The sequence below is a fragment of the Hakea prostrata genome, chromosome 6 (genome assembly GCF_041222555.1).
Source record: "Hakea prostrata isolate BN-2017 chromosome 6, UWA_Hpros_2, whole genome shotgun sequence".
Taxonomy (NCBI): domain Eukaryota; kingdom Viridiplantae; phylum Streptophyta; class Magnoliopsida; order Proteales; family Proteaceae; genus Hakea; species Hakea prostrata.
Genome location: NC_142605.1, coordinates 9629716 through 9653419, shown reverse-complemented (window position 1 = coordinate 9653419; position 23704 = coordinate 9629716). Strand labels below are relative to the sequence as shown.

General features: G+C 40.5%; 1 protein-coding gene across 1 annotated transcript; it reads right to left on the bottom strand.

The window, feature by feature from the left end:
• Positions 1-17496: 17496 nt before the first annotated feature.
• LOC149012211 (zinc finger protein CONSTANS-LIKE 3-like) lies at positions 17497-19035 on the bottom strand. The gene is made up of 2 exons (XM_089159885.1): positions 18189-19035; positions 17497-18105 (listed from the first exon to the last, which is right to left on the bottom strand). Exons 1-2 carry the CDS (start codon positions 18993-18995, stop codon positions 17755-17757), a joined length of 1158 nt encoding a protein of 385 aa, XP_089016011.1. The 5' UTR covers positions 18996-19035; the 3' UTR covers positions 17497-17754.
• Positions 19036-23704: the final 4669 nt, after the last annotated feature.

Genomic DNA, 23704 nt, shown 5'->3' with positions numbered 1-23704 from the left:
AAATCCGAGAATTAGATGCTTTTTGGATATTCTCTTCTCTACTTAAGGGAACTTGTGAAACCCAGCCCTAACCTTGACCCGGAAACCCTGTTGTTTGTAGGTCCGACAACCCGAAGTAAGGCAAGAAGTCATCTATGGGCCATCCCAGTGGAAGACTTGGTGTTTGGCTTAGAATTCATGAGTCTTGATGACAGTGTTCCATTTATTGAAACTGCACCCTGATGAAGAAGGATCTAGTTGATGGACTTGGAGTACTCTCTGACTTGGTTCGAAGGCATTTCTACCTACTAGGTAAGTCACTTGGTGTGTGTGCAAAACCCCTTTATGTTTGGATTTGATCTAAGCCTTCATTTCCCTATTTTGGACTTGTTGTCCTGATTGGTTGACTGGCCCAGTCGACCAATCAATCGACCAATGGGATCTGATTTGCTGATTAGGTCTTTGCTTGCTCTATTTAAGTCCAATCTCGAGTCTACTTCGTATTTTCTACCTCCAAACTCTTTGGAACGAACCAGAGCCCTCTGCAAGTCATCTCCCTTGCATCCTTGGTGATTCTCTTGACGGATCTTCGTCAAATCTCTTGCATTTACACAAAAAGGTATGTAATCATCCTCTTCTATGTTTCGTCTTTGATTCTTCATTACTTTTCTTTCCTTTTCTGTTTGAGGATAGTAGAGATGATGTTGCATCTCTGTTGCAACTATCACTTTACTCATTCCCTCTCTTTTCCTAAGGATCTAAAGCTTAGTGGATGATCTTCATCAAGATCATCACTCACTTTCGAAGGAAAACATGTATCTATTCTCTTTCCTTATTTAGATTGATGTTCTTCAGTCGTAGATCTAATTTTCTTGAGGATCTATGCAAGCTTTTCATGAATTCTTTATCGGATTAGTAATCCATCGTCCTATAGTTTCTCGTCCATGATTTTTGCTATGAATTCTTCAAGAACCATGATTGATCTTGTCACATCCCCCCAGCCGGTACCCTAACTGGCATACCTGGGAGTGTGATCCATAGCCCCGAAGATCAAGTATCGAGGAAATCATCCTCCCACATATACAATAACATAATCATAAACAGGAAATTATCAAGGTTTTAATATTATAAACAAAAGATTCAAATCAGGAAATGAATAATCAATATAGTTAGAGTGCGGAAAATGATACCAGATATCCGAAGATATCAAAATAGAGTAGAGAGAGGCGGAAACTCACTCCACAGATACAGCGGAACGTAGTATGTAAGTCTAAAAAGAATTACAACCGAGTCAAAAGAAAATAAGAAAAACAAACTAAACTTAAGAGTTTTCTATCCTATAGATGACATCTTCAAAATAGTGGACTTCGTCAGTCCAACATAGATGTTCCATCTCTACATTACGTCTAATCATAGTACGCAATGTGATCGCTCGAGGGATCATCATTGTACTCTTGATTGTCGCCAACACCTTGCGTGTAGTACGCTTCATCGGCTTGCGCTTCGTCATACTGTCCTTCATAGTAGTCAATACCTGTAGAAAAATCTAACAAAAGATTGTACAAAAAGGAATGAGTTTTGAAAGAAACTCAGTAAGGCAAGTTAACTCATAACAGCATAAAAAACATATATCAGAACATAACAACATGCAATGCAGTATGAAACAGATAATGTATATATACATCTAAACTCTATGTATGCTGGTCTCTATTGGCAGACATGCTTTAAGTCATAGCACCATACTTCTTTGGGTAGGTCAATCACACAACGCCTTTTGGTAGTGGGTCCAGCATCCCTCAGGACATTCCATGGCTGGGGGTTAAGTCACCGCTCTCTCACATCACCACTGGTCTAAGTACTGGTGAATGTCAGGGTTAAGCCTAGCCCAATGCAAGTCATCTACTCAGTTACATCAACTTAGTTCTAGATACGTCCATTCCTCATCCCTGACGATCCTTTTCGGTATCCTTTGCACTAGAGTCCTAATAGTCCTTGACTACGGACTCATCAACCCTATTGGTTATCCACATATGGTAAACGGGAAGCTCTCATGTCCTCTCACGGGTTGGTTACCGGTCTTGAGCGCCCATGAGCCCAAGTCTAGCCATATGCAACCCTCCAATAAATGGCCCCCACAATATGATTACTGTCCTCTCACGGGTTGGTTACTGGTCTTAAGCGCCCGTAAATCACATTGCTACCACGGTCGTTTTGTCTCAATACCCTTCCGATTCGGGTCTGATATAACGGGGACATCCTAGCCAAACACTACTAGACCGCCCTAGGTATGACAACCAATGATTCGGGAAAGAGTCGATGGGCATCTTCAGAGAACATCCCATACTATTCCCTCCGATGTCCAAGGACAGAAGTGTCAAAAGGACACTTCCCAATCCCAAACCATACCTAATCAAACACATTCTCAAATCAGTCATGACATACACAACCAACAATTCATCATATAAAAGAGAATGTAAAAGCATAATCCGATCAAGCAGTAATAAACATTTCATATAAGTTTGAATAATGAAAAAGAATACATAAACAAGTGCTACTTTACTTACAGTAGTATATCAGAAGTATAAAGTACAAGAACAGTAAACAAACTCATAGTTTCATAAAGTAGAAACCAGAGAGTATGCGATCTATGTTATTATGAAATAACTGTTCTTACCTTGATTATCGCCGAAGATAATCCAAAGATCAAAGAGAGTAACTCCAAACTTAGCAAATAAACTCCTAACAATCATAGATACAACATTAGGAAAGATACATAAAAGATCAGAGAGCAAACGAATCAAACAGAGCGAAAAATGAAGCTAGTGACATCATTGGTCGAGTGTTTGGTCTACTGACCCAATCGACCAACCGAGTTAGTACGGAAATTGCAGAATTTAGATTGGTCATAACTTCTTCGTTTGAAGTTGGATTGATCCGAAATTTGAAGGGGAACTTCCTAGAACGTATTAGAATCATTTAGGAAGATAAAAACATCAAGTCATGGTCAAAATAAGGGTTCTTGATTTGAACCAAGAAACTAGGGTTTCAACCTTATGGCTCCCATGAAAAGGATATGATCACAGGATGAAAGGGAATAAATTGCTTGGCCAAAAATAACAAGAAAATCATAGGAAAAGAGTTTAGATTAACATAAATATTGCCCACGAGGTTTCCCTCGCATGGGAGGTTACCAAAGGTTTCCAGAAAGATCATACAAGGGTCAGGGTTTCAAGAAATTAATCAGGCTAGGGTTAAGATCTTGACGATGATCATAGATCCTAAAGAATAGAATGAGATCATGGAATAGATGGTTGCAAGATTGCAGCATCTTCTTCCTGATCTCAATCAAGAACAAGATCGAAGAAAGAATAATTAAAAATTCAGAAGAGATACTGTAAAACCCGGCCCTAACCTTGACCCGGAAACCTTGTTATTTGTAGGTCTGATGACCCGAAGTAAAGTAAGAAGTCAGCTTTGGGCCATCCCAGTGGAGGACTTGGTGTCTGGCTTTGAATCCATGAAAGTTGATGATGAAGTTCTATTTATGGAAACTGAATCTTGATGAAGATCGGATTAGTTGATGGACTTGGAGTGGTCTCTATCTTGGTTTGAAGGCATTTCTACCTATTAGGTAAGTCACTTGACATGTGTGCAAAACCCCTTTAGGATTGGATTTGATCTGGGCCTTCAATTCCCTGTTTTGGATTTGCTGTCAGCATTGGTAGACTGATTGGTCGACTGGACCAGTCGACTGATTGGTCGACTGGACCAGTCGACCAATCCACTCGACCAATGAGTGTTGTCTTTGGCAATTAGGTTTTTCTTGCTCTATTTAAGTCCAATCTCGAGTCCACTTCGTATTTGCTGCCTCCAAACTCTTTGGAACGAACCAAAGACCTCTGCAAGTCATCTCCCTTGCATCCTTGGTGATTTTCTTGACGGATCTTCGTCGAAACTCTTCCTTTCCATCAAAAAGGTATGTCTATACTCTCTTCTTCTCCTCTATCTCTTATTTTCTTTCCTTTTTGAGTTGAGACAGTAGAGGAGATGCTGCATTCTCTGTTGCAAACATCTCTGGACTTGTCTCTCATGATCATCCTAAGGATTAGAGGCTAGAACAATGATCTTAACCATGATCATTGCAAGCTTTTGAAGGAATCATGATCAAACCATGATCTAATCTTGTTAAACTTCTGATTTGAATTTTGATCTCCTTCGATCTTCTATATTGATCATGTTAGTAGTTAATTGCTGTGTTTTCTTTTCATGATCCATGATCTATCAATCTCTAGTTGTTCTCTTCTACCATACTATGTGTTCTTCATTAATCATGGTAGTTACATATATGGTAGGTTTTGTTTCCTTATTTAGATTTATGCTTTTAAGCCTATTTCCTTGAAGATCTAAGTATGTTTTCATGATACCTTTACCTGAAGCAATGATCCATCCTCCTATTGTTCTTGTCTTTGATTTCTATTTCGAATTCATCAAGATCCATGGTTGATCTAATTATGGTAACTTTTTGTTTCCTAATTTGGATCTTGATGTCTTGTTTGGATTAATGTTTTGAAGTCCCCTATATGTTAGAATACTACTGATGTAGTTTACCCCTTGATTAGTACCCTTTTGAACCACCAAATTCGGATTTCCTATCTTAAAACTCTGTTTTTTTAGGCTACTGTCTGCATTGGTCGACCAATCCACTCGACCAATGAGTACAGCAACTCCAGAATTGGTTTGTGTTGGATGTTTGGTATCTTTTCTGTTAGGGATCTTTCCTAATATGTTGTATACACTTGTTTAGGACCTTCTTCTCAAGTTTGCCAAGATCTTACTTGATTTCTTAGGATTCCTTTGCGAGTTATAAAAGGTAAGGATGGTTATTTCCTTAATTACATAGATAGCATGAATCTAGTTTCTATATTTGAATATCATTGATATGTTTCCTAAATTAGATTCTTACAATGATATACTACTGTTGCATAACCTTGATTACAGTAGCATTGCTTAAATTGATTCATGTATGATTTACTTACCAATTATATACAAGTGATTGTAATTATTGATTTCTTTTCATATATGAAGTTACCATATATGTGATGATATGAATTGATGCTTGTGTATGCTTAAGTATGGTTTGGAAAGGAGAGGTGTCCTTTTGACACTTCTGTCCTTGGACTACTATGGGAATATTATGGGATGTTTCCGGAGATGCCCTCTGGACACCTTCCTAAACTGTTGGATGACATATCTAGGACTGTCTAGTAGTGTTTGGCTAGGATGTCCCGTTATGTCAGACCCTAATCGGAGGGGTATTGAGACCGAACGACCCGTGGTAGCAATGGGGATTCATGGGCGCTCAAGACAGGTAACCAACCCGTGAGAGGACAGGAATCACATTGTGGGGGCCATTTATTGGTAGGGTTGCATATGGTTTGACTTGGGCTCACGGGCGCTTAAGACCGGTAACCAACCCGTGAGAGGACGTGAGAGCTTCCCGTTTACCATATGTGGATGATCAATAGGGTTGATGAGTCCGTAGTCAGGGACTATGAGGACTCTAGTGTGAAGGATACCGGAAAGGATCGTCAGGGACGAGGAATGGACGTATCTGGATCTGACTTGATGTAACTAAGTAGAAGACTTGCATTTGGCTAGGTTTTACCCTAACATGCGCCGGTACTTAGACCAATGGTAATGTGAGAGAGTGGTGACTTAACCCCCAGCCATGGAATGTCCCGAGGGATGCCGGACCCATTACCAACTGATGATGAGTGATTGAGACCTTCCTAAAGAAGTACGGTGCTATGACTTAAAGCATGTCTGCCAATAGAGACCAGCATACATAGAGTTAGATTCATTCATTCATTGCTTGTCTCATATCATATTGCATTTATGTTTGTTCTGAAATCTTGCCATTTATGATATTATGGATTTAACTGCCTTACTGAGTTTCTTTGAAACTCATTCCTTTATTGTACAATGTTTGTTAGACTATCCTACAGGTACTGAATACTATGACGGTTCCTATGAAGAAGCGCAAGGCGAAGAGGCATATCTCCAGGAAGGTGATTGCGGTTACCACAATTACTCTGAAGATCCCGCGAGTGGTTATGCTCCGTACGATGCTTAGTCCGACCATTGAGTGGAAGCGTCCTTGTGCCATTTATGAGATTTACACTTATAAGGATGTTGTCTATAAAGTGGAGAACAATTTAGTTACCCATTGTACTTGCTACTGGGATTAGATTTTGTCTAGTTTATTATCTTTTAGAGCTACTTTTCCGCTGGTTGTAGAGTGGGATTTTTGCCTCACTTTACTTATCTGTCTAACACTCTGATTATATCTAGTATTCTGATTTATTTATGATTCATTCTTTCCTTATTGGATCTATGGTTTATCTTCCGCACTTTTATTATGATTGTTCATGATTATGTTATTGTTTATGTGGGAGGTTGATTACTCGATACCTAATCTTCGGGCTGTGGATCACACTCTCGGGTATGCCAGATAGGGTACCGGCTGGGAGGATGTGACAGATACTAACCTTGAATTGTCAGATCAGAGATGAGAGGCTTCAGATCTGCAGGGGAGTCTTCGAAATCACCAGAAAGAGTTTTAGAAAGGTCTTCTCACGTTCACAAAGTGTTTAGGAGGCAGCCGTAGCTAAGAAACACGAAGTAGGGTTTAAATATAAGTGAAAAACCCTAAAATTGGATTTTCTTGGATTTAACACACAGTTGGTCGAGTACTTGGTCGACTGGTCCAGTCAACCAAGGCAGACAGTAAGGTTCAAACAGGGAATTGGAGGATCAAATGGGCTCTAAACCTCATGGGATTTTGCACACACAACAAGTGACATACCTAGTGTGTAGAAATATCATCAAACCAAGTTAGATAATACTCCAAGTCCTTCAACTAATCTCATCTTCAGACAGGTGCAGCTTACTTCCCAAATCAGCACAGGCTTCCAAGTATGGAACTCCATCATCAACATCCATGGGTTCAGAGTCAAACACCATGTCTTCTACTGAGATGGCCCATAGTTGGCTTCTTCCTTTACTCCGGGTCTTTGGACCTAAAAACAACCGGGTTACCGAGTCAAGGTCAGGGTTAGGTTAGGGCTGGGTTTCACAGATCTAATTATGGTAAGTTTTTGTTTCCTAATTTGTAACTTGAAGACTTTATATGATTAAATTTTGGAAGTCCTCTATATACAAGCATACTATCCTTGCAGTTTCCCCCTTGTTTGGTACCCTTTTGAACCACCAAATTCGATTTTGTATTCAAAAATCTTTGATTTTGTAGGCCACTGTCTCTGTTGGTCGACTCATTGGTCGGCTGAGGCAGTAGACCAATCAATCGACCAATGAGGACAGCAACCTCATATTTGGTCTGTTTTGGATGATTTGATATCTTTCCTTCTAGGTATCTTTCCTAATATGTTATATATACTTGTTTAGGACTTTCTTTCCAAGTTTAGACAAGGTCTTACTTGATTCCCCCAAGATCCTTTGCGAGTTATATAAGGTAAGGATGGTTATTTCCTTAATTACATAGATTGCATGAATCTAGTTTCTATATTTGAATCTCTTTGGTTTATTTCCTTAATTAGATTCTTACACTGATATACTACTGATGCAACTACTTTGATTACAGTAGCATTACTTGTTTATGCTAAATTGATTCATGTATGATTTACTTACCAATTATATACAAGTTGGATGTTGTTATTGATTTCTTTCCATATAAGAAGTTAACATATATGTGATATGATGGAATTATGTTTGTGTATGATTAAGTATGGTTTGGAAAGGGGAGGTGTCCTTTCGACACTTCTGTCCTTGGACAACTACGGGAATATTATTGAATGTTTCCGGAGATGCCCTTTGGACACCTTCCTAAACTGTTGGATGACATATTTAGGGCTGTCTAGTAGTGTTTGGCTAGGATGTCCTGTTATGTCAGACCCTAATCGGAGGGGTATTGAGACCGAACGACCCATGGTAGCAATGGGAAATCATGGGCGCTCAAGACCGGTAACCAATCTATGAGAGGACATGGATCACATTGTGGATACTCGAAAGAGGCCATTTATTGGTAGAGTTGCATATGGATAGACTTGGGCTCACGGGCGCTCAAGACCGGTAACCAACTCGTGAGGGGACGTGAGAGCTTCTCGTTTACCATATGTGGATAACCAATAGGGTTGATGAGTTCGTAGTCAGGGACTATGAGGACTCTAGTGTGAAGGATGCCAGAAAGGATCGCCAGGGACGAGGAATGGACGTATCTGGATCTGACTTGATGTAACTAAGTAGGAGACTTGCATTTGGCTAGGCTTTGACCCTGACATGCGCCAGTACTTAGACCAATGGTGATGTGAGACAGCGGTGACTTATCCCCCAGCCATGGAATGTCTCGAGGGATGCCGGACCCACTACCAAAAGGCATTGTGTGATGAGACCTTCCTAAAGAAGTACGGTGCTATGACTTAAAGCATGTCTGCCATTAGAGACCAACATACATAGAGTTAGAATCATATTGCATCATGTGTTTCATATCATATAGCATCTTACGTTGCTTTGAATTCCTGCTATTTATGTTGTTATGGATTAACTACCTTACTGGGTTTCTTTGAAACTCACTCCTTTTGTACAATATCTTTTGTTAGATTACTCTACAGGTATTGATGACTATGAAGGTCAATACGAGGAAGCGCAAACTGAAGAGGCATACTTCACGCAAGGTGTTGGCAACCATAAAGATTACATTGAGGATTCCTCGAGTGGTCTTACTTGTTACCAGGATTAGCCCTACTGTGGAGTGGGAGCGTCTGAGCATCATTGATGAAGTCTATGTTTATGAAGACATTCTTTATAAAGTAGAATAGACTCTAGCTTAGTTTGATTTTATCTTTCTTTCTTGTCTTTAAAACCAGTTGTAATCTTTCTTTTGACTTGCGATCTACTTTCCGCTATTTGTAGAGTGAGATTCCGCCTCACTTTACTTATTGATTTAGACATTTTGATTGTCTTTCATACTCTGATGATATGTGATTTATTCTTTCCTTATTTAGATTTTTCGATTATACTTCGTACATTGATTATTTATGTTCATGATTATGTTATTGTCTATGTGGGAGGTTGATTACCTCGATACTTGATCTTCGGGGCTATGGATCATACACTCGGGTATGCCAGGTAGGGTACCGGCTGGGTGAATGTGACAGAATCTCGTGTCTTGAACCCTATTTTACATTCCTAGCTTGCTGAGAACAAGGGGAGAGCTTCCCAAAGTACTTCCTTGGTAGTGGTGAAGATTATTTCATTCAAATCATTGCCAATCATTGCCTCTTGTCTCCATTTGCATCTACAAGGTATGATTCCTCTCTCTTGCTATTTATTCTACTCTTTTCTCTTCTTCTTCTTGCTGTGTAACCTTGGAGTTGGTGCTGCAACCTTGCAACCATCACTCCAAGTGTTCATTCCTTGCTAATGTATGATTTCATTTCATTTCTACCCATGCTATGCTCTCATTTTGATTCTTGCATATGCATTTCTATGATTCTCTTCTTAACTTCTTGTATTCTTGTCCAAAACTAAAGTATGTAGTATGCTAAGTCTATTTTCTACGCTAGCATACGATTCTAATCTATTGCACATCAATTCCCCTAGCTAATTCCTTCATTTCCATTGCAATTTCATTTGGTTTCAATTAATGCTATGATTCTTCTCTTTAGAACTTAGGGTTTCAATTTAAGGATTCCTATTTATACCATTAGATTATGATAATTACTTGCTAGATAGTGTTCCTATACTGTTACAATCAATCCCTACAAGTTTCGGATCGATCCGAGCCCCGGAAGCTAGGTTTCGGATAAAAAATCACTATTCAGCCCCGCACTATTCACTTGGTCGACTAGGTCAGTCGACCAAGTCAGTCAACCAATCTGATGGTAAATTGTGTATTTCCCAGATTTGACCTGTTCGACCTCCAATTTTCCCGATTTCTTTTCTAATCTTTCATTTATGTTTGTCTAGGGTCTTAATACCATCTTTAGATCATTCTTTTGAGATTATTGAATTATCATCGTCGTGAGTTAAGGTAAGGACGGTTATACCCATATAACATAGACTATGTGATTTGTAACAACCCCCGTATTTCTAACCCGGAATCCATATTGCAGGTCTGAGAACCCGAAGGTCTAGTGGGATTAATTTTTTGGAGTGTCCAGATAGAAGTCCATGATCCATATCCAGAACCCATGGATCTGGATTCTCTTGTTGAAGAATCTGCCTTACTGGGAAGTTGGATCTCTAGTAGAAGGCAATGGTGTTTGGAGATGTCCGCAATGAAGGTTAGACCTCTCTCATGTGTTGTTTAGGGCTAGGTTGTGTTTGGGTTTCAACCCCTTGAGCAAAGCACCCTTGTATAGCAATATACTTGGGGGCGGTTGCTAGTGGCGGTTGATTAAACCAAGCGACCGCCCGGTTCTGCTTGTGGGAAAATGACCTATTTTGCCCCATGTTTGTTATAAATAGCATCCATCGCCCTATTAATGCATTATTATGTTCAGGATTGCTATTTTGGACGATTAGGCGGCAGTGGAAACGTGCTGGAAGGTGGGCGAAGTGCTGTTAGTGATCTAGAATTTTTCCCTTCTATTCTGGTTAAGGTAATGAATCTCCATCTGCTATTCTCTTCTTTTTAACCTCTAATTTATATGAACCCATCCCCATTTTTGTTAGTGGTTACCCAATTGATCAGTTGTAGCTCTCTTTCCAATGTTCTTGATGAGATCCTGTCTAGAAACGAATCCCTGCATTTGTTAATGGATGGATCTAATCAAGGGGAGAATTTTTGGGTGGTTGATCTTTGTTAATTTTAGGGTTTTGTTTCACCCCTTTGTTATAGACCTATTAAGTTTGAAATTCGGACTAAGATCATCCCAAAACGGATTGAAATCGGATGATCAAAAGTCTAATTTTCCAAGTTGGAAACTATCTGAAACAGGGGTGGTCACTTGTGGAGGTCGCTTAACCTAAGCGACCGGCACAAGCAACCGGTTGGTTTCCAGTGACTGTGTAGGTTTGATTTTGGATTTGTTTTGACTCTTGACTCTTATACATTCTTGTAACCCTACATATAGGTGTCCTCTATCTCTACTTAAAGTTTTATAATTGTGTTTTGATTGCAATTTAAAGGACTTCTACTAAATTACAGGTAAGGACATGCATTCTTATTTATATGCAATTACATATACATGATGATTCAGCTATTCTATGTACTATTCTTTGATCATGTAACTTGCTATAATTGTATAAAGCATGTGTTTCTTATTGTATACTTGCTATTTGTGGTGTTCCTTGATGTACTTCATCTTTTATGATATTGCACAACTGTTCATGGTATGATAAAGAGTGATGTAGTGTAGTTGTGATGGAAGGGGTATTCCATTGGGATATCTTGGCTAGAGATATCAGAGGGTTGTGGTATGGGACACATGCTCACTGATGCCTCTAGCACTATCATGATTACTGAATGACATACCTAGGAGAGTCTAGAATTGCATGGCTAGGTACCCCACATGCTATTACCCTTTCGGAGGGGGAATTGAAGTCTGGTGACCCGTGACAATGGTGACATGACTCTGTTTCATCCTACAGCGGTAACCAGTCCCGTGCGGAGACTCAGTGGTCCACTGTTGGTCATGCAATGGTAGGGTTGCATATGTTAGGGTTGGGCTTATGGGCGTCCAAGGAGCGGACCGGGTGTCGTGAGGAGTCATGAGAGCATCCGCCCCAATAATATGTGGATGACCTTAGGGTTAAGGAGTGGAGTCCAACAGCGGTAGCCAGTCCGTGAGGGTTCTCACTCCTAGGCTGCGAAGGATACTGAACCGAGTTGGTTGGTGCCATAGGGGAAGTATCTAGACTTCATATAGTATGTTACCATTATGACTTGCATTGGATTAGAAACCCCGACATGCGCCAGTACTCATTGCCAATGGTCGTGGTGAGAGAGTGTTGACTTATCCCCAGCCATGGTTTGAGAGCCAGGTGTGGACTTACCCCTTTGCCCAGGATCCCTACAGAGGTAACCAGTCCTTTCCAGATCAGAGTGACTTGACCTACCCAGAAGAGGGCTGGTGTATATCTTAAAGCATGTTAGCTGTTAGAGACTTGCATAGTTAGATCTTAGTAGCATTCATATTCTGCATATCATCCATATCATTTCATGTATGCATTCGTGGATTGTATTGACATATATATGAGAATTGTCTGTTCCTTACTGAGTTCGTCAGAACTCATTCCTTTCATTGTATATATTATATGAGTTGTACAGATGATGGCACAACGTCGGAAGTTGGAGATGATTCGTATGAAAGAGCCTTCTCGTATGAAGCTGATGTGGCACAGACAGTGGTTCATGAACTTGTAGAGCACGAAGCCTCCTGAAGATGCTTGGTGTGCGCTTATAGCACCCATTGATGGCCGACGGAGGCAGATTGCCAGGATTTTGATGATCTTATGGAAAAAGATTGGAGGACCCCCTTTACTTGCTAATTTAGAAAACCAATTTTTAGATTTAGGAAAGAAAACCGGAAAAAGGATTATTTATTTTATTTATTTTGCTTCCGCTGAATTCGATATTACATTTGATTCTTGATTCTTTCTTGGATATTTATTGGAGTATTTAGACTCCTGTAACCCTTTTATTAATTATTGCACTTATTCTTGTTCTTGATTGTCTATACTTGTGTTTATTATTATTGATGGTTAAGACCGTGGATCCTGTGATGGTTCACTCCCACGGGTTGTTTGGCGGATAACCGAGACCGGCGGGTGGGGTGTGACAATGTGATTATTACACTGATGTTGACAACTTAATAGGTTTAGCTTATTGGTTGTATTTGGACATCATATGACTACTGTAGGTACCTTGTGACAGTGGCATCATGTTTATTTACTCTTGTTTATCATGTCTATTCATTCTTATTATTTACTTATACACTTGATCATGTGATGTTATGACGTATCTTTCAATATGATGATGTATCATGTATGTATGATATGATGAAACTGAGAATGTGATTGGATAAGTATGATTTGGGATTGGGGAATGTCCTTTTGACATTTCTGTCCTTGGACATTGGAGGGAATAGTATGGGATGTTCTCCGAAGATGCCCATCGACGCTTTTCAGGATTATTGGATGACATACATAGGACTTGTCTAGATGTGTTGGCTAGGATGTCCTTGTTGTATCAAACCCGAATCGGAAGGGCATTGAGACCGAACGACCCGTGGTAGTAGTGTGATTTGATGGGGCACTCAAGACCGGTGAGTTATATCCGTGAGAGGACATAAATCACACTACGGATACCCGAAAGGGGTCATTCATTGGTAGGGTTGCAAATAGCTAGACTTGGGCTCACAGGCGCTCGAGACCAGTGAGTTATATCCGTGAGAGGACGTGAGAACTTCCCATCTACTATTTGTGGATGACCAATAGGGTTGATGAGTCCGTATTTGAGAGAATCGGATATGCTGACTCTAGTGTGAAGGATACTGGAAAGGATCCCAAGATGGGAGGAATGGATGTATCTGGATTTGACATGATACGACTAAGTAGATGACTTGCATTGGGCTAGGCTTTACCTTGACATGCGCCAATACTTAGACCAAATGGTGATGTGAGAGAATGGTGACCGAAACCCCAGCTATTGATTGTCTGAGATGGATGCAGGACCCAATTCCCACCGGTGCTGAGTGATTGAAACTTACCCAAAGAAGTATGGTGCTATGACTTAAAGCATGTCTACCATAAAGACTAGCATGTATCGAGTTAGAATCATATTTGCATCATCTGTTTCATATCATCTTGCATCATGTTATGTTTTCTATCATATGACTTATGCATTGTAGAATAACTGTCTTGCTGAGTTCTCTCGAACTCATTCCTTTCTTTGCAATTGTTTTGTTAGATTACTATGCAGGTGTTGAAAAACCTAATGGTTCCTTCCTCGAGACGGACCCGGATCCCTCATACTACTCTGAAGGTCTTGGCTACTATGAAGGTCACGGTGAAGATCCCGAGGGTGGTTACCCTCCGTACCAGGATTAGCTCGACCTTAGTGTGGGAAAGGCCGTGTTTGGTCTCCTATGTTTATACCTATGAGGATATCTTGTATAAGACCGAGGAGACCTTAGTTTAGACCTTTATACTGTTATTTCTTTGGAACATGGATCTGTAACTTTAACTTTCACTAATTTACATTCCGCTGTTACAGAGGGAGTGATTTCCTCTCACTCTCTCTCTCTCTCTCTTTGGATTATATGTACACATTGGTATCTTTTATTCTATGCTCTGATTATCTTGTTTTTATCTTATTCATGATTCCTTTTATTATATGCTTTAACCTTGATTATTATTGTTCATGATTGTGTTATCGTGTATGTGGGAGGCATGGTTGCTCGATACTTAATCCTTGGGACTATGGATCACATACCCGAGTATGCCAGGTAGGGTACCGGCTAGGTGGATGTGACAGTATCACTAAGCTCTGGAACGGTGAAATATTGCCGAGTTCTCCACTGATTTTTCCTTGGTTATATACAATTTGTTCATTTTTCATGATACAAGAATGTGAGCGGAACTTAGTTTTGATTGATTGCAGTGTTTGCAACCATTCTTACCAATACTCATTTACTCAAATTTTTTTTCTTCTTCGTTTTGCAAGAAAATAATAACTCCATTAATCAAAAGCTTCTGAGGAAAATTTCCTCAACCACCAATGAAGGATAACAATAAAATTCGAGTATTAAGTCTTTGGTTAACTTCATCAATAGATCAATTAATAACCCCTCCCGTTTGACCTATTTATATTCACATAGGTTTCGTGTAGGATAGAATAGCCACTTTCTACTCTAGGGTTGTTGAAGGTATACTTTTTGAACACTGATCGTGTCGCTAACCATTCAAAAATAAAATCCTACATTAATCTAGCAAGCAAAAAGTACGGGTCAAACTATGGGAAACTAAAAGGCTAAGTTACTAAGATTGAATTCAACAAAACTAAATTTAAATTAAATATATTAATTAATGCAAAAAACTTAAACTATGAATACGTGAAGATCTTTGGGATTTCGAATCTCAATGCTTTTCACTAATCGATATAACTCTACACTTCAAAGCAAATTAAGAATGGTCTTCCTAGATATGCCCTCTCTTCGCAAGACTATCGTCCTTCGCCGAAGCTTGGCACGCTTAGTTTTTTGAGCTATAGAATATCTTTGACCAAACTCAAACACAATCAACTAGAAGTATAGAACATTCAAATTAATCAAATAAGCATTGTTCATCTACATCCCAAATAAAAGGAACTAACTACTCATTATCACAAAGTTCATAAGACAAATAAAGATGAACATAGAGAGAGAGAGAGAGAGAGAGAGAGAGAGAGAGAGATGTGGTCGTCTTCTTGAGCAATGAGAGAGATGAAAGCCAAGATCCGTGTTTTCCGTATTCCCCTGTTCTCTGTGGCTAGCTTCTCTTTTATGTATCCCGCACACAATGAATTTCCTCTCTTTACCTGTCAATTCGACTTTTATTCGTTCATATTTTAAAAAAACTCAAAACTAGAAAGTTGTAGATATTTTCGATATCGTTTCATAGCATCTTGAATCATCACAATCTGAGCTCATACGAGAGAAATATGCCCAAATACTGAAGGTGGGTCTGTTTTCACGATTTTCATATTTATTACCAATTTTATTCCTTAAAGCTCCACCTGTTTCCAATTTGGCTAACATATGCTCTCTTGGGCAGCAAGATTGAATCTCATGATTTAAAATCCACCAATATCTAATATATTTGCCAACTTTACTCCACATTATCTCTAATAATCAAAATCACATTATTCTTGAAAAATATACAACAATACTCAATTAGCTCTCTTTTAATTAAATAAGTATGAGAAATTATAAATAATGATAAATGCATACTTATCAAACTCCATGCACCCTATAAATGGTGAAAATAAATTTCTTTTTACTAAAAACAAAACTAAGGAGAATGCATTCAAACACAATCGTACACCTTTGACATTTTCAAAGTGAGTAGCCGACATATATTTGGGTCCTTTCCTTAAAAGAAATCTCCTAATTAGCGTTCAGTGAATTACATGATCTAATCATATGTAATATTTTAATCTTAAGACTTAACATAAATCTAACGAGTACCCTTAAAATGAAATATGGTACATAGTTGAATACCCTAAGACTGCGTTTGTTTGCTAGAATAAAGGTGGGGTGGGAAAACAGAGGTAGGAAAATTCTTGAAAAGACTGCAAATTTCTTACTTTTCCCTTAAATCCAAAAATGGTAAATTGTTTGGTTGCTTGGGGTCGGAAAGTGAAAGACATTGTCTGCTGATGTGGCAGCCCAACTTTCCCACGCCAAGCCATTTTAAAACCCCACATATTTTGTGAGACTTTGTAGGAAAGTTAGGAAAAATAAAAAGTGTGATCCACCACTATCATTTTTCCACAAAATTCTTTCATTTCATTTTCTTCTCCCTCACCCCACTACATATGGAACCCACAATTATTTTTTTTCCCACTCCACCTTTGCAAACAAACGCAGCCTAACTCATTTGGAAAAACCCCTCCAAACGACCATCCAAACTTAGTCGACATTGCTTTATCTTTTTTCGGGTCAAAACATTGCTTTATCACCCACTAATAAAAGGGACCCCATAGTCTCATGGTTCTTGTGCCCAAACAAAAAGTTCACGACTTTATGTTTCAACAACAACAGAACCAAAAGTCCCATTGCAGATCATCTCTCCACAAGTGCTCTCATTTAATCTCAAACAAATAATTGCAGGCTTGTTGCAGCTTGTAAGAATGGGTTCCCACACTGTCCTCAATGGTGACCCATGCATTGCTAATCAATGAGTGGGGCCCTCGAATGGCAGACACTGTCAGATTGGTACCCATCAGGCACTTCATCGGTTTATCCCCAGCATCATCCACAGTACAAACTCTCTTCGTGACCCCAAACACCCATTTTCATCCATAATACCATGAAATCGTAGTTCTATTGAACCAGGTATTGGTTACCCAAGAATCATTTCAATAACAAATCGATGATATCGGGCAGATTTGCTCTTAAATCTCCTTAATGATACCTTTTTCTTCTAATCATTTTACCATAGCTTAATCACCCTACACCACCAAGCCATTTTTGGAAAGCAAATTTTTTTTATTAAAGAACGAATAAACCTACATGATTCCATTGAAACGCAGCTTAAATTAATTTCTTTTAATCGAATGGTTGCAGTGGAAGTCTGACTGTTTGAAGTCAAATCAGGTTCTATAAAAAACAATTTAAAAAGATGAATTTTAGCATAGAGATTCGAGCTTGAGCCAATGGCGATTCAGAAACAGATACTGGGATTTAGAAAAGAAAACTAACTACTGTAGCGAAGAAGATAAGAAACACAAAGGCAAAAGCTATAAACATGGAAACCCTGAAGACCTGAATCAAGTAAAAGCTGAGAAAACAGAGAAAAAGTTTCTGCAAATGGACAGGTAGTGTTTCTACCGATCAAGCTTACTTTACAGATAAATACCCAAAGAACAACAAAAACAACAGAGGAAATAAGAGAATAAAAAAGCATTTTCCCCTTCTTTTCGTCTAATCACTACCCAGAAGAAGAGTTCGGAAGGGCTGAGAAAGAAACCAGTAAAGCCTTCTTCTTGATTGATCAAAAGGATGGAACGATACCATAACCAGTATCTGCCATGAAAGCTGAACCAGAGCTGTAGATTCGATCAACTTCAACTTCAATATCCGTCCGTTTCGCAAATCTGCCTTTGATCCTCGGTCTTGTCTCTGCGTAAGCTTTCCTTGAAGCATACCTAATGGTCTTCTCAAACTTCCTGTTCTTCCTCTTCTCTCTATACCTCAGAACCCTTGCTTCCCTGTCCAAACCCGCAAGCTGTGACGCTTGATTCTCAGTAGAATTCGTCACTTGCTTCCCATATGGATTCGATATATCTGCCATGGAATTCCCATTATCTGGAACTACCCCAACATCAAGCGAAGACGAAGAGACCTGAAACTTAAAAACCCCAATCAGTAAAAACACAAAAAAACAAAAACAAACTAAATCAGAAGCTGGGGAGATCTGGAATTTACACTCTGGCTAAGAGAAAGAGTGGTGTAGCTGAAACAAGGCTTGGATCGGGTGAAATCGATCTCGTAGCAGTTATCAGAAGATGGGTTGATGAGATTTGGTGGAGAGGGTTTGGTTTGCACAGGAACTACACTATCAGTTCCCATAGAAGGAGTACAATCGAGATCCAGATACGGATCGATGTCGGAGAAGAAATAATCCCCAGATTTCAAATCCTGAGCTTCGACAAGCTTATTTGGGTTCGGATTTGGTAAAAGCCAAGAAGCAGCTTCAGCTTCTTCTCCGTCACCGTCGGCATCGTTAAGGTCGTCGTCTTCGTCAGCGTTCGATTTGTCAGGGACAAGATGGTTAACATGGTTGAACTTAACAACTGAAGCTGCGGGTTCGAAGAACGGCACAACTGGGAATCGTTCGTGACGGCGAGCGAGTGGATTTGCCGAGTGAATATCTCGGTCACAGGTGACACAGAGTGCTGCGGCGTCAGCTTTGCAGGTGAAGCTTGCTGGGGCTTGTTCACAAACCTCACACATCCACACGCGCTCGTGACGAGAAGCGAGTTTGTTAGCTCCATGGACCTTGGCATCACAGGCTATGCAGAGGAAGGCCGAGTCAGCTCGGCAAAAGAGGAGTGCCGCCGCCGATTTACATGAATCGCACGGCTTCGCTGTCATGCCCCAATTCGCCGCCGCGTACCCCTTTCCGTTTTCTTCATCGCTTCCCATATCTCTCTCTCTCTCACTACCAGTGGACGTTACACGGTTCTCAGCTCTTCCTCCTCTGTCTCTCTCTCTGGCGGACCAGTGGATCATCAAACGCAGTTCTGAGTGGTTCTTTCTATCTCTCTCTTCCAGTTTCTTCTTCTTCTCACCCTTTCTGTTTCTATAAGGTTGCTGACGACTAAGTTGTACACGTGGACCGACCATAGCCATTTAAAACGATTCAATTGCCTTTTTTATCCAATTGAAAGTTGAAACTGGACTACCGGGATGGATGAGTAGCTGTTTCTGTGAGGACGTCGTGGGACCCACTAGTTGTGGGTAATCAATCTATCTACTATTTTTTTATTATTGATATAAATGCAGTAAGGTAGTAATTCCAAGGGTAGCAGAGACAATTCCTAAAATATGGGTCAACAATTGGAAGAATTATTAGAGATTAGTAGGAGATGAAAATGGGATTTTTATTTGCGGCTGTCGACGCTCCTGATGGAGTCACGTAAACAAAATGTAATCCTACGGTTAAGAATCATATGTTGATTTGTAACTTTTACATTTAAGGGTAAAATTTTTATCAATTTACACCCCTCTTTTGTCCGGCTCGATTTCTTTTTTCTTCTTCGTCTTTGCCCCTTTTTTTTTCAGTAAATCACTGGTGGATCAACCGGAGATATGGTTCGGAAGCCTAGAGGCAGACCACCAGGGTCAAAGAACAAGCCCAAACCACCAATCGTGGTTACCGTGAGACGACAACGGTGCCATGATAGCCGTCGTTCTTGAAATATCCGCCGGCGACGATGTTGTGAAGGTGGTTTCCCAATACGCGCGCCGTCACCATATGGGTCTCTATGTTCTAAGCAGCTTCTGAACCGTCACCAACGTCAGCTTCATTTACCAATGGCCCATGCTTTTGCGTCCACTCTCGTGCTCAATGGAAATTACCAAATTGTTTCTTTCTCCGCCACATTTCTAGGTTCCTCTTCTTTGACTTCGTCATTTTCAGTGATTGAACCCTACATTTCGATCTCTATTGCAGGGACTCAAGGTCTTCTCTTCACTCCTGAAAATCCTATTAGGTTTGGATTTCATTAGAGAAAGGAAGTCGAGAAGTGGAGATCGAGAACAAGTCGAAGATATGGTGTTGGGAAGAAGGATATGAAACTGTCGCCTTCTTCTTCTTCTTCTACCGGCAGCCTTATCACGGCCGGCAAAGAATAATTTCACTAAGAACGAAGTGCATAAAAACTAAGAAAAAAAGAAGAAACTAGTTGATACGGAGAAAATGTGATCGTTTGTTGAGATCCAATGGCTATCCGAAAAAGGCTCATATACATCCAACGAAGGAGATTCGAATGTACATTCTATATAAACATCACCTCCCCAATAAGGGAAGAGGATCTAGATACACACACTTGAACGTGAACACTCAGATGCTTACTATCTGAATCGTATTCCAGTTATTCATTCCTTAGCTCTGTGTTCTAGCAGAGCCGTTTGTGATTAAGTTCATCAATTGACTTAGCCTTCGGAGGTGGACTCCCAACCCCAGCGGTCGGGCCACATCTGACGCTTTGTTTTGCAGGTCATTCTCAGGAGATCTAAGGGCTGAACAGATTTTGGACGCATCATTTGGCGCCGTCTGTGGGAATCGTTTCGGGAAAGCTTATGGTGACTAGATCGGCGGCAAGCAAGTGGCTGCATAGCGGGATGCTGGTATCCAAATTCCTAGAGTAAACAATCCAAATATTCCCCAGGGAAGTAGTCGGCCGCTCGAGGTAGATGGCGGTCAAGGAGGTAATAATCCTCCAGAGACACTCCAGCATCAACTGGATCAACTAAAACTCCAAATGCTGGACGTTAGTCAGGCACTTCGTGCACTGACCAAACAAGTGGTGATACCACAAGAACCCGATCATCATGAGACAGGAAGGCGCGCATCGCAGCGGCGAATAATCGACGAACAAAATGTCACTCAAAACTTCTGTGAAGAAGACCAAATACCTAGGAGAACTGAAAATCTCCCTAGACGTGATGATCGGTTCGACGAACCACAAGGGAGTACTACAGATTCAAATACAAGGTTGGTTACCGGAGTAAGAACTCACTCACCAACTATGAGACGAGTTGTTCGTGATGATTGAGTTGTTCGTGATGATCGAGCTGTTCGTGATGATCGTGTTGTTCGGGATGATCGAGCTGTTCGTGATGATCGAGCTGTTCGTGATGATCGATCTATTCGAGATGATCGCGCTATTCGAGATAATGATTACATTGTTCGGGGTCATGATCGTGTTGTTGAAGATAGATCGACGCACATTGGTCAGGAACTGGCTAATATCAATCGGAAGCTCGGGCAATTGGCGAAAGGTAGGATAACTGATGATATCTATTTAGTTATTCGAAAAACTCCGTTTACCGAGCCCATTGTCGGATACCAATTCCCTCACAACTTCAGTCTACCAGCTTTTTCTACATTCGACAGCTCCGGAGATCCTATGGCCCACATCGGTTATTATCAACAAACTATGGCAGTTACAAGTAATTCTGAAAAAAAATCTCTGCAGGGTCTTTGGTTCATCTTTAACTGGAGTGGTGTAGAAATGATTCTCGAACATTCCATCAGGGAGGATCGTGAATTTCAACGAGTTGGCACGCAAATTCATAGGGCGTTTCCAGAGAGGAATTCAGATCAAGAAGACTGAAGAAACCTTGTTTACTATTAGACAAAGGAAGAATGAATCAATTCGGGAATATCTGAAAAGGTTCAACAGAGTTTCAGTGGAGATAGAGAATCTAGATGAGCAAGTAGCTAAAACTGCCTTGTTCACTGGACTCACTAATCGAAGACTTTTGGAGTTATTACTTCAAGACATGCCCACAACTTATGTTGAGTTGATACAGAGATGCAAAAAACAAGCGGAAGTCACGGAAATCTTGGATGCGCGCCAGGGAGACAATAAAGTCTCCGCAAAAGAACAAAAGGCTCCTGAAAACAAGCAGAAGCCCAAGCAGAACATTCGTGATCGAGTTGGAAAGCCTTATAAGGCGTGGCGACAGAGATCTCCCGACAAAAGTGAGTATACTCCATTAAATACTCCTCGGGTTGATATTCAAGAGGCGGAATATCTTGAAGTGGCCTCCGAAGATTCCTTCAAAACTAGGGGAGCAAGATCAAGAAAAGTATTGCCGTTTCATAAAGATTACGGTCATTATACCAATGATTGTAGACATTTAAAGGTGGAAATCGAGAGATTGATATCCCAGGGACATTTATCCAGCTTTGTCAAGAGAAGGCGAGAGGAACCACGTGATGCAGCGATAAAAAGGGACCGTTCGGTTAGCCCAGACCAACCGAAGGAGGCTCCTAAATCTAAGGGTAAGGAGGTAATTGATGCTACTCGATCACCGATCCTTACAATCTTTGGTGGTCCCAAGCCTGAATCACTCCAGAGGTTGAAAGCAAAGTCAAAATTTGTTGAAACCGGAGAGACGCAGAAGCGTAAAAGATCAAATGGTGAGGGTTCAATCACCTTTGGAGAAGAAGATGAGAGAGGCGTTTGTCTGCCTCATGATGATGCCATAGTCATCAAGGTAGAGATCGCACGCCGCGAAGTACACAGGGTGTTAGTTGACACCGGATCTGCTGCAGATCTTTTATCTTATGCAGCTTATCAAAAACTTAAGGTGGGTGAAGACTTGATGGAGTCATCATCCACACATCTATATGGCTTTGCAGGATCATCTCAGCTAGCGGAGGGATCGATCCAGTTGGACCTATCAATTGGAAGCTTCCCAAAGGAATCTACTATTCGGGTAAATTTCTTGGTGGTCCGAGATCTCCCTGCCTACAATGTGATTCTTGGGAGACCATCGTTGTCAAAGTTAGGTGCTATCGTTTCAACGCAAGCACCTAAAGTAAAATTCCCCACTGATATGGGAGTCAGTCAAGTTTCATCTGACCAGAGAATTTCTTGGCAATGTTATGTTGCATATCTAAAAGATAAGGAAGGGCCGAGAAAGACAACGGCTTTGCCGATTGAAGTACGAGATGATCGGGATGAAGCAGAAATGCAAAGGCCCGAGCCAATAGAAAAATTGGAGCGAATCCAATTGTACCCCTGATGAAAAAAGAGTTACTTATATTGGATCTCGAGTAGCCGGAAGAATTCAAAGGGGAGTTAAAGTCTTTTCTTCAGCAAAATAGTGACGTGTTCGCATGGACTGCAGATGATATGCCGGGAATTGATAGGCAAGTTGCAGAACACAAACTTTGGCTAGATCCCAAGGTGAAACCAGTTATCCAACGAAGGAGAATTTCTCTGTGGAAAAATATGAAGCCGTTCGAGGCAAGGTAGAGAAGTTGAAGAGTTCTGGTTTCATCAACCAATTGAATGCCCCGCTTGGCTGGCCAACGTCGTGATGGTCAAAAAGGCAAACGAGAAGTGGAGAATGTGTACAGACATACACGCACCTCAATAGGGCTTGCCCTAAAGATTGTTACCCGTTGCCTAGGATTGATATGGCCGATAGATGCAACCACAGATATGAGACCTTGAGTTTCATGGATGCTTACTCAAGGTATAATCAAATCCTCATGAATAAGAAGGACGAAAAGTTTACGGTTTTCATGACTGATCGTGAAAGTTTTTATTATAAAGTCATGCCTTTTGGCCTGAAGAATGCAGGGGCTACTTACCAAAGAGCTATCAACAAAATATTCAAGGATTTGATCGGGAAACTGTCGAAGCTTATGTTGACGATATCCTGGTAAAAAGCATTGCAAGAGTGAGACATATTGAAGA

What these genes read in the sequence shown, in the direction of transcription:
- LOC149012211 (XM_089159885.1), bottom strand. Translation starts at nt 18,995, where the DNA reads ATGATCCACTGGTCCGCCAGAGAGAGAGACAGAGGAGGAAGAGCTGAG. An exon ending in CTCTTTCTCTTAGCCAGAGT is followed by an intron (nt 18,106 to 18,188) that starts GTAAATTCCAGA and finishes TTTAAGTTTCAG; the next exon opens with GTCTCTTCGTCTTCGCTTGA.